The 10,695-nt window shown below is 48.9% G+C and overlaps 1 protein-coding gene across 1 annotated transcript; it reads left to right on the forward strand.

Annotated features, from left to right (window-relative positions):
- The first annotated feature begins 101 nt into the window (after positions 1 to 101).
- On the forward strand, positions 102 to 5,962 carry POU3F2 (POU class 3 homeobox 2). The gene has a single exon (XM_040474224.1). It carries the CDS (start codon positions 615 to 617, stop codon positions 1,944 to 1,946), a length of 1,332 nt encoding a protein of 443 aa, XP_040330158.1. The 5' UTR covers positions 102 to 614; the 3' UTR covers positions 1,947 to 5,962.
- The last annotated feature ends 4,733 nt before the right edge of the window (positions 5,963 to 10,695 follow it).

Consider the following 10,695-nt stretch of genomic DNA (forward strand, 5'->3'; position numbering starts at 1 on the left):
GCGCGCGTCTGCTAGGGAGACAGATGGGGGGCGGGGCCCATCCAAGAGGGGCGGAGGAGCCCCGGGGTTGGAGAGCTGGGGTGGTGAGAACTAAGAGAATCTGAATTGGGTGGAGAGGGGGGACTGGAGGAGGGCTGAGAGGACTCGGCGCCCGGGGGGGAGGAGGAGGGGGCAGCTCTACGCCAATCAGTGGCGCCGGCCTGGGAGGTTGCTAGCGGTATCCACGTAAATCAAAGGGCGCGGAGCCAATGGGAGGGGGCGGAGGGGGCGGGGCCCAGGCGCGTGCCGCTGCGAGCTGGCGCTGCCAAGAGAGCGGGAGAGAGCTGGAGAGAGCAGGGAGAGGGGGGAGCGCGGAGCTAGTCAGAGAGTGAGCGAGAGCAAGAAGGAGGGAGAGGAGGAGAAAGAGAGCGAGGGCGGGCGGGAGGCGGCGGCGGCAGCAGCAGTAATAGCAGGAGCAGCAACAGAAGGCGTCGGAGCGGGCGTCGGAGCTGCCCGCTGGGGGAGAGAGAGAGGAGAGAGAAAGAGAGCGAGCGAGCAGAGGAGCCCGAGGCAAAAAAGTAACTGTCAAATGCGCGGCTCCTTTAACCGGAGCGCTCAGTCCGGCTCCGAGAGTCATGGCGACCGCAGCGTCTAACCACTACAGCCTGCTCACCTCCAGCGCCTCCATCGTGCACGCCGAGCCGCCGGGCGGCATGCAGCAGGGCGCGGGGGGCTACCGCGAGGCTCAGAGCCTGGTGCAGGGCGACTACGGCGCGCTGCAGAGCAACGGGCACCCGCTCAGCCACGCTCACCAGTGGATCACCGCGCTGTCCCACGGCGGCGGCGGCGGGGGCGGTGGCGGCGGCGGCGGGGGCGGGGGCGGCGGCGGGGGCGGCGGCGACGGCTCCCCATGGTCCACCAGCCCCCTGGGCCAGCCGGACATCAAGCCTTCGGTGGTGGTACAGCAGGGCGGCCGCGGCGACGAGCTGCACGGGCCAGGCGCCCTGCAGCAGCAGCACCAGCAGCAGCAACAGCAGCAGCAACAGCAGCAGCAGCAACAACAACAGCAGCAGCAACAGCAGCGGCCGCCGCATCTGGTGCACCACGCCGCCAACCACCACCCGGGGCCCGGGGCATGGCGGAGCGCCGCGGCTGCAGCGCACCTCCCGCCCTCCATGGGAGCGTCCAACGGCGGTTTGCTCTACTCGCAGCCCAGCTTCACGGTGAACGGCATGCTGGGCGCCGGCGGGCAGCCGGCGGGGCTGCACCACCACGGCCTGCGGGACGCGCACGACGAGCCGCACCACGCCGACCACCACCCTCACCCGCACTCGCACCCGCATCAGCAGCCGCCGCCGCCGCCGCCCCCGCAGGGCCCGCCGGGCCACCCCGGCGCGCACCACGACCCGCACTCGGACGAGGACACGCCGACCTCGGATGACCTGGAGCAGTTCGCCAAGCAGTTCAAGCAGCGCCGGATCAAACTGGGATTTACCCAAGCGGACGTGGGGCTGGCGCTGGGCACCCTGTACGGCAACGTGTTCTCGCAGACCACCATCTGCAGGTTTGAGGCCCTGCAGCTGAGCTTCAAGAACATGTGCAAGCTGAAGCCTTTGTTGAACAAGTGGTTGGAGGAGGCGGACTCGTCCTCGGGCAGCCCCACGAGCATAGACAAGATCGCAGCGCAGGGGCGCAAGAGGAAAAAGCGGACCTCCATCGAGGTGAGCGTCAAGGGGGCTCTGGAGAGCCATTTCCTCAAATGCCCCAAGCCCTCGGCCCAGGAGATCACCTCCCTCGCGGACAGCTTACAGCTGGAGAAGGAGGTGGTGAGAGTTTGGTTTTGTAACAGGAGACAGAAAGAGAAAAGGATGACCCCTCCCGGAGGGACTCTGCCGGGCGCCGAGGATGTGTACGGGGGGAGTAGGGACACGCCACCACACCACGGGGTGCAGACGCCCGTCCAGTGAACTCGAGCGGGGGGAGGGGCAGAGCGCGGGGCTCCCCCTCCCCTACGGTCCACGGCCCTTTCCCGGCCCCCTTGTTCCCTCTCTAACTTCTGATTGTTCTTTTTATTTTAATTATTATTTCCCCGTCCCTTAAAAAGAAAAAAAAATTAATAAGGAAAGCAACTAAGGCACTGGACTATCCTTTAAACGGTAGCAGGTGTAATGATGTGTTTTGACCTTTACAGGCTAGTACCCAGGCAATGGAGTGGAGTGTCTCATAGAGAGAGTGAGGAGAGAGTGTGTAATAGAGAGAGAGAGAGAGAGAGAGAGAGAGAGAGAGAGAGAAGGAGAGATGGCAAGCACTGAGTTAAATACCTGGCAAAACTAAATAAATTACCAAAAAGAAAAAAAAAATCCACCAAACCGTGATAAACACAAAACAGCTTCCTGATGCTCGGAGTTGGCACATGCTCTGCTGTGTTGATTTAATGTGGATCCTCATCAGGAAGGAGGAAAAAATACACATGTTCTTTGATGTAGTCAAAATTTAACCGCATAAATTTGCACTGCAAGAAAATTGAAGTTTACACCAACAAATTCATTGAACGTATTTTTCTTTCTCCCACGGTTAATTTTGAAATTGCCGGGTTTTGTTTTGTTTTGTTTTGTTTTGTTGTTTTATTCAGCAGGGAGAGTTGAAGCCAGCTCTTGGCTACTCTCCATTTCTAACGTTCTTGTGTTGCCCCTTGTTCTTCTTCCTGTTTGTGAACTTTGGTTACCCTTCAGGCTCCCCCCAACATTGGTGTAACATGTAGTTGCTTCTTTTACCAAAGCAAAAACGATTGGCTTCATACAAAATAAATAATTCTCTGCTTTCAGGAAACGTGCATGGTCTACCCGCTTTATCCAAGGCAAGAGTCCAGTTTGGAATACAAAAATGAGTCAAGCATTGGTTTTTTTGTGACCAGCCACAAAGTAAACTTCATTTTCAGGCAGTGTTTCTGGGGGAGGTTGTGGAGGGGAGAAAAAGAAAAAATCGATAGTGAGTGACTGATTGCTTCATTTTATCAGGCGGGCCCATTGTGAAAGAGCTCAGAGGAAATGTGGAGGTTATAAATGTATTTCCAGAGTCGTCCAACAGAAAGTGGCACTTTGAAGAGAACTAGGGAAATATATATCTTCAGAAACCCCTGTATAGTTCTCTGCCTTCAGTTTTAATAACTTAATTATGAGGAATTATTTGTGCTGAGAGCAGCAGTTAAACTTTGTTCCTCTAATAGCTTTTTTTTTTTTTAACATAAAGAAAATAATCTGGGAACTTAATGGTGTATGCAGAGACTTCTTTTTACTGCACAAATACCCATATGCATACAGAGGATATCTCCACTCTAGGCTGGTTTTGTCTTCACTAGCTCATTTGTTTATCAAATCAAATTTAAGGTCCCACACCTTCTTCTCCTATAATTTATCACAGAAAATACCAGTTTAACCTAGACAGCTTTCCCCCCTTCTTTCACTAAGGAAGCCAAATGAACTGGGGGAAAAATGCTATTTTCTATCCTTCCTTTTCTCCCTTTGTTAATAGTTTTAAGTGCGCTTTTACCTTATCTTGATGGAAAATGGTTAACTCCCATAACAAAAGACTCTACTGGGAAGTGTAGGTGAAAAAACTTCTAACTATTGAAAATAAATACCATTAAACTGTGACCAGTTAAAATATTAAAAAAAAATAATCAGCACAAAAGGGCGCTAAAAGGGAAAACACTTTTTATTAATCTTAAAAGTTTGGGGCTTTTTTTTTTTTCTGGTTAAGTATTAGGCAAATCTTTATTTAAAAAATTAAATTCTCAATACCATGAAATTATGGTTCAGCATCAGATTAGCATTGCACTCAGTAGTTAAGGTTTTAGGAAATATGCTTTATATTGTCTTTTCAAACACCTGTGATTGTTTCATTTTCAATGTTTTTGCAAGATAAATGATGACTTAGAATGGGCATATTTATTTGCCTGTATTTCATTTCCCCCAACGAATGTCACGAGGAGATGGACACAGAGCTGCTGCTTCGGGCTGTATCACACTGCTTGTTCCTGAGGTGTGGGGACTGGCCTCTAGTGAAGCAATCCAGAGCAGGGCAAATAGCCAATGGTTAAGGGAGGAAATGAATTTTCAGATTCTTATTACCAAGTGGGTAAGGTCAGACGCTGGAGTTCAGGGGACTTGTCTATAGCTCCTCTAACTCTCTTGGGTTTACTAGGAAGAAAGTTACCACTGAACCTTACCACTATGTATATATGTTTAATATCTGTCTTTTGAAATGCAGAAATAGTTTAAATGTTTCTTTGTCTATTTTTCTTTTTTTTTTTTTAATGCTACCCAGGGAAATATTTTCATATCATTTTTAAGTGGCCTGCCTCAATGTATATTTATTTCTTTTAAAGCAAAAAGGTTCTGGAAACTGTTTTTCTGTAGCTTTAAATGAGTAGATGAGCAAAATCTATATGGGATGTAATTTTTTTGTTCAGTCTCTTTAAAAATACTTTGTTTTGGTACATTTGGTTGTGCTTGTGGGGAAAATAAAAACGCAGAGATCCTTATATATTTATGTTAAAGTAATATTTTATTATCTACATAAAACAGAAATGCACAATACCTTCATAGTTTGTTCTAATTATTGAAATATCTTTATTTTATTTTTAAAGATAGTGCCAAGTTTTAAGGGGGGGGAAACCCTAGACCTTATACTGACTGAGTTGAGTTGTGTGTAAAATACTTCCCTTCCTTTATACTTCATAAAGTTTTGGAATAAATTTTATGCGTATACTGCCAGGTTTCATGTTTATAACTTTCAGAGCTTTTTTGTTTGTTTGTTTTCAAGAGAGACTACTGTTCTCATTCTACTTCACTTTTCTTTGGAAAAAACTATCAGTCCCAGACCTTTCAGTCACTGTGCCCATAGCACTAAATTGAAATGGTCATTGGGTTTGAGTTCTGATTCGTTTGCCATTTCAGTGTCCAACAGAGAGATGTTTGTCCCCTTTAAATATATGCAGATATCCCTACATCTTCTTTCCAGGTTACCTTTACCTACTGATTGTGCTTTTTTGGAGAGCATCAATCAACTAGGTGGATTTTAATCTTTACCCACTTGTCCTCACATAATTTGGGATCTAAAAGAGCAAAGCTTAGTTAAGGGTATTATTCTTTTTAATAATTAACAAATATCTTCCAACAAAGAGTAACTCTGACAATATGCAAGATGTGTGTTTACCGAGTGATTAGAGGTAGGACCTAAATATTATTCCTGTTAGGTTTAAGGGGGGGGGGGAATGGATTTTGCAATGGTTTATACAATAGTATCTATTTCTCTTCAGGCAAGCAAACAGGCTCTAAAACAGAGAGAGAAAAAAAGAGAGAAGAATGTATGGGAGAGACTCAGGCTGTGATGCTAATAACAGATTGTTTCAGATAGTCTCCTATGGAGCATTATACTTACCAAAATCAGTTTTAAGGTTAGTGGAAAATCCAAGCAGTGTTGGGTTAGTTTACAAGTTTGCTGATACATTTGGAGTGCTCCTTGAAACACTGGTTTAAGCATAAATGTCCATTTTGAAAGGTAGTTTCTGGGCTTATTACATCTGATCATCTTTTCTAACTCCTAGTCAATATTACACAGGTCCCAAACAGATTCAGCCAAATGATCTTATCAATAGTCTGAACGAGAAGTGACAGAAAGAAGAAGTGTTTTGTGACTGCAGACATGCTGATGGGTAAAATGTTTAAGCTGGATATAGATTTGAGTTCTGGGTCAATATCCTCCTCCATTGTAGGCAGAAAACAAGCAGCATCTGCCCTCTGCAGGGCATTTTAGTGGACCTTGAGAAGGCGTTTTTTGTTCTTAGCCACAGGGGCTACTGACTGGAAACCATCACGTGTTAAACGGACACGCCATGGTTTTGACCCATGCTTGCCGTTCAGATTAGAAAGCTACTCGGGCACTTTCATTGCCGGTTTGGGGAATGTATTACACGCTAACGTAAAAAACTCCATCACTGCCACTGGGAGACATTTGTGGGGCAGCCATCCCTAAGATGTTGGCTAGCCACAGTGACAAACCCTTTCTTTTCCCCAAAGACAATAATGCAGAACGCGGCCGTCCTGAAAAAGCTCCTGTGTTTCCTCAAAATATGTCACTTTTCAAATTGATGGTGTACGATGGGGGAGAACGGATCATGTGGGAGAGTCGTGTGAAGGTCAGATAGAGGGAATGGCCACAAATAACATTGTGCTTGGCACTTGTAGACATTCTCAGTTCCCATGAAGTTACCTCCTTTATATTTCAGATGGCGGCAACAAAAGCACTCTCCTTCCCCTCCTGCTCATACCAGTGAAAGCCACACACTGGTTGGCAACACGTTCTGATGAAATGGCTTTCATAAAGGCACTCATCCTTCTATCTTCTTATTTCTCCAAAGCCAACTAATAAAGAGATGCAACAGCAACAATGGGGGGTAGGGGGGGATGGCATGGGAGTGCTTTGGTACCTGTGCCTGTGCATCTCTAAGCTGCATACATCCGCCTTTCCTTTGCCTTACTATGGAAGCAGCTTGAGTAGTGCTGTGTTTCTGGGGGAGAGAAATTATCGTTTTGTCACTGGTTTCTGTGATTTGTCTTTGTTGATTTTTTTTTTCAATCGGTTTATAGAACTCTGTTCTAGATTCTATTGAATGCCTAGACAAGTTAAAGAATGAGATAAAGAGCGGAGCGTTTACAGAAAAAGAAAGAAGTGAAGGGAGGGTCAAAGGTAAAAGTGTTTCTTTGGGTCTGCTTGTATATTTCAATGAGGCAAAAGGGACAGTGTCTATTTAAAATGAAAGTACATCTGGAGGTACTATGAATGAAGCTTCACAATATGACGGAATGGGATGTTCAGCTAAATTTTATACCAACAGGATCCCTATTCGGGAAAGTTTACTTTTTCAGTGGTGCATAATCTCTTACCAGGGGGCAGATGGTGGGAGGAGAGAACCAGGGCTCCTGGTACCTATTCTCACCGCTGGATTCAGTACAGGAAATAATGCAAAAGTGGTAGGGGCTTGCCTCTCAGCTAGAAAACTGTGGAATAAACTTGCCCACCTTTGTAGAACTTGGGCCAGAGTTATTCCAATGCGTCCTTATCTAGAGGTGGGTACAGGAGGACCAGAAAGTGGCTTTTGAGTTTTCTTAAAGCCTTCGCTTGGTTATGGAGATAAACAATCAGAATACTTTCACATTGTTCTTACGTTTTGTGGGAAGCTGGGAAATTTGTTCCCTCCTTTATTTTTTAAGAAAAAGAAAGTTAATTAACTTTATCATGTAGTACTTTCCCTTTACCTTAATAACAACTCTGCTTGGCTTAGCTGTTAGAGGTTTTAGAAACAATATCATATCCCATCAAAACAACCCTGGCCTCTTATTGTTAGAATTCTGGTTGTTGATAACATTAAGATGTATTTCTTTAAAAAAAAAAAAAACATGTCTGAAATGTTATTTAATACACCAGTAAAAGTGCATCTATATCTTAAAGTTTATTCCTTTCACGTCTTTCTGAGTTTTTATAGCTCTTTGTCTGAGATTTGGGGGAAGGGGGGCAAAAAAACTTCCATATGCGGTTCGTACGTGAAGAGTCTGGGCTCTGGAGTGTGGTCTGTGGCTGGCGGCACACAGCTCTTTGCTCTCAGAATGGGGAGCTGTCATCTAGAAAAAAAGAAGGAAATAAATGCCCCACAAAGACTCACTTGTCACTGATTTTAGAAAGACAGGGGAGCATTAGGACCCCATCTGAGCAATATGGAGGGGATTTTGATTGTTATAAATTGTATACGATTAACTCTCGGCGTGCAGAACGACAGCAGTAGGAAACCTCGCTGTGGAGTAAATTTGAACCTGCATCCTTTTTGATTTGGGGCATATATTTTTCCTCCCGCCAGTGTTTCCTCCGGGTTTGTTGTTTAAATTTGGGGAGGGGGGGGAGAGTAAGGCACACACACAAATTTGGCCAGAGTTTGGCAGGAGAGTGGGGAAAAAAAGAAAAAGTTTCTTGCGGGTGTGTAATACACATCAGCCATTGTAAATCACTGGGCTTTAGGGTTCAGGCAAATCCTCGTGGAAAGGGGCGGGCGGGGGGGGGGGACTTCTTTCCCTCCTTCTGTTCTGAAATCTCATTCCGGCAGAAGAATTTTTACGTTCCACAGCGCACGATTCTGGAGACAATGACTCGACATTAATAACTTTTTGTTTGTTTGCTCCCTTCACCAAATATTTCTTCAAAGTTGTTACAGCGCCTGGCCAAGGAGGTCGAGGGTGCTGCCGGCCGCTTCTCCTCGGTGCTCAGGCCCGAGGAGGCACCCCAGCCCCGCGGTGCCACCCCCACCTCGGGGAAGCCCAGGCCGCTGAAAGGAAGGCCCGGACTGCCCAGCTTGCCGGTGCAGGGAGGAGAGAGGCGCGGGGAGCCGGGCATTCCCTGTACTCCATCCCCGGCCCTCGCTCCGGGACAGCGAACAGCTCCAGAGTGTCTGCCAGGAACCGGGGGACTCTGCGGCTCTCGGGGCTCCGACGTCCGAATCTTTACGGGGAGGGTCGATAGCCCGGACGTCGCCGGCTATTCCATCGCACTCACTCTCCAAGGAGACCCTGGAGGTCGGGAGGGGGGGAGGCAGCCAACGAGTGGTGGGTTCTCTCACCCGAAGCTGAAGGTAGAGGTGGGGGCGGGGGAGGGCAGATGCCTTGGGCACAGCTGCCGCCCCCGGGAAAGTTGGTTACAGTCGCAGTGAGTTGGCGGGGCCTCTTTAGGGGCGCGTGCGGCTGGGGCAGAGATGCAATGGGGCGCAGAGGTGACCGAGAGTCGAGGGTCCAGGCGCCAGGGAATCTCCGAGCTTTGTGCCTGCGCGGGTTTTCTGCTTGACTCTGCAAAGTTGAGCCCAGGACCTTGCTTTCCTCACAAGAGAGGCAATCGTGGGAGAAGGTGCCCCAAGAGAAAAGGGCAGAGGAGGCAACTGCTGGAAAACTGGGGAGGAAAGGGGGAAGGAGAGCAATTTGGCCCTTTCTTGTTTATTTGTTTGTTTGGGGGGGGGGGGGCGAGTGGGAGGGAGGCAAAGAGTAGAGCAAAGGAGCCAAGAGCTGGCAAACGAAGTTCTGAAGCATGTTCCCTTCAGCCCACACCCATCAAACTTCTGGCTGTTCCTGACCTCAGCTCCCTGCCTCCAATGAAGAAGAACCTACCTACCAAATGCTGAAGCTTGGAAGAAAACGAACCTCTAAACCCCTCGGAAACGGACCACTCCCTGCTGGGTCTAAAGTCGCTCTCGTGTCGACAGTACAGGAGGAAAACCAGTTCCCCAGCGAAGGGAACCAGGGAGCCCTTCCTGGGCACCCCAGCCTCCCAAGTCAGAGAAGCGGGCAGCGAGCGGGGAGGGGCCACAGCCCACGATCAGAGACACGGAGTTCCCCTCTGCAGTCTGGGCATTCACAGCACGGGCCGGACGCCCCCACCCCCCGCCTCAGCCCTCCAAGGCTCCTGGGAGGAGTCGCCTAATGGGAAGAGATCACTCAGTTCTTAAAGCCCTCGTAGACAGGTGCTGGGAGTTCTAGCACGGCCTTTTGCCTCTGGAGGAGGAGAGGCCAGGCGGGGAACAGGGGCTCTTGGGGCCTGGGGGGCGCGGCGGGGCCAGGGAGGCGGGAAGCTGGCTGAGGAGGGGTGGGAAGGCGGCCAGGGACGGAAGCAGGGGCTCTGGCGGGGCGCAGGTCGGTGCTGGCGCCTGGCCCGGCCTCCGCCGGGCGCTCCGGGCCTCCTGCTCGCTCCCGCCGCGCCAGCCTGCGGCCACTCACCGGGCCCCGCGGCCATCCCGGGCGAGGACGCACGCAAACAAGGATGCTTCTATTTACTCGCCTCTGCCTGTGGATTTCTAAGACATTCAGCAGGCACAATCATTAAACTAATTTGTATTTGATTGTTTGGGCGGACGGAGGGTAGTTTTATTGCGCTAAGCATTCAAGCAGGCACGCATCGCTGATTACCAGTATACATTAAATAAAGTTGTTTGTACACATTGTCTTACCACATATAGGCAGAGGCTTATTATTCTAATTACTCTAATTAGTGCATTGAAATGTTTTCTACTTGATTTGAGGAGACAGTGATTAGTTCTATTACTTCTTTTAACTCGTATTTTATGGAAAACTGTTGGTGCATGTTCAAATTACTTTATTTGCCCCTGGAATATAACGCTGACCCAAACGCAGTGAACTGCACGGCCCTTGTGGGGCCCCAACTTTGATGTGGGCCTCAGCTTGGAAGAGGCGTTTGTTATTTATTATTTCCCTCCCACCCGCGCGGCCGCGTCTCCCAGCGCCGGGGCCCCGTCGCCCCCGCCCCATCCCGAGCCCTAGATGCGCGCCGGCACTGGCCGAGCCCAGGCAGACGTGGATCCGAAACCCGCTCCGGCGCCGCATCGCTGGCCTGCTGCCCCGCTGGTTCCCTGGGTGCGATTACTTTTAGAAGACGCCCTTAAGCATATTTTCCGTGAATCTGTTTCTTGGGCTTTAATGTTACTATTAATTGATAAGATCAGCTCATCAAACATACTATTTCGATAGGGAATTGTAATTAAAACCTTAATCCTGTTTGAGACTTTTTTCCCTTTAAATTCCTTTTTCTTATGGAAGGGGTGCAAAGTTCACTATAAAAGTATTATAACAGGGAGATTAATTCGTTATCTAAATAACAATCTTT

Source organism: Herpailurus yagouaroundi, unplaced genomic scaffold, assembly GCF_014898765.1.
Source record: "Herpailurus yagouaroundi ecotype Mexico unplaced genomic scaffold, PumYag 139, whole genome shotgun sequence".
Lineage (NCBI taxonomy): Eukaryota > Metazoa > Chordata > Mammalia > Carnivora > Felidae > Herpailurus > Herpailurus yagouaroundi.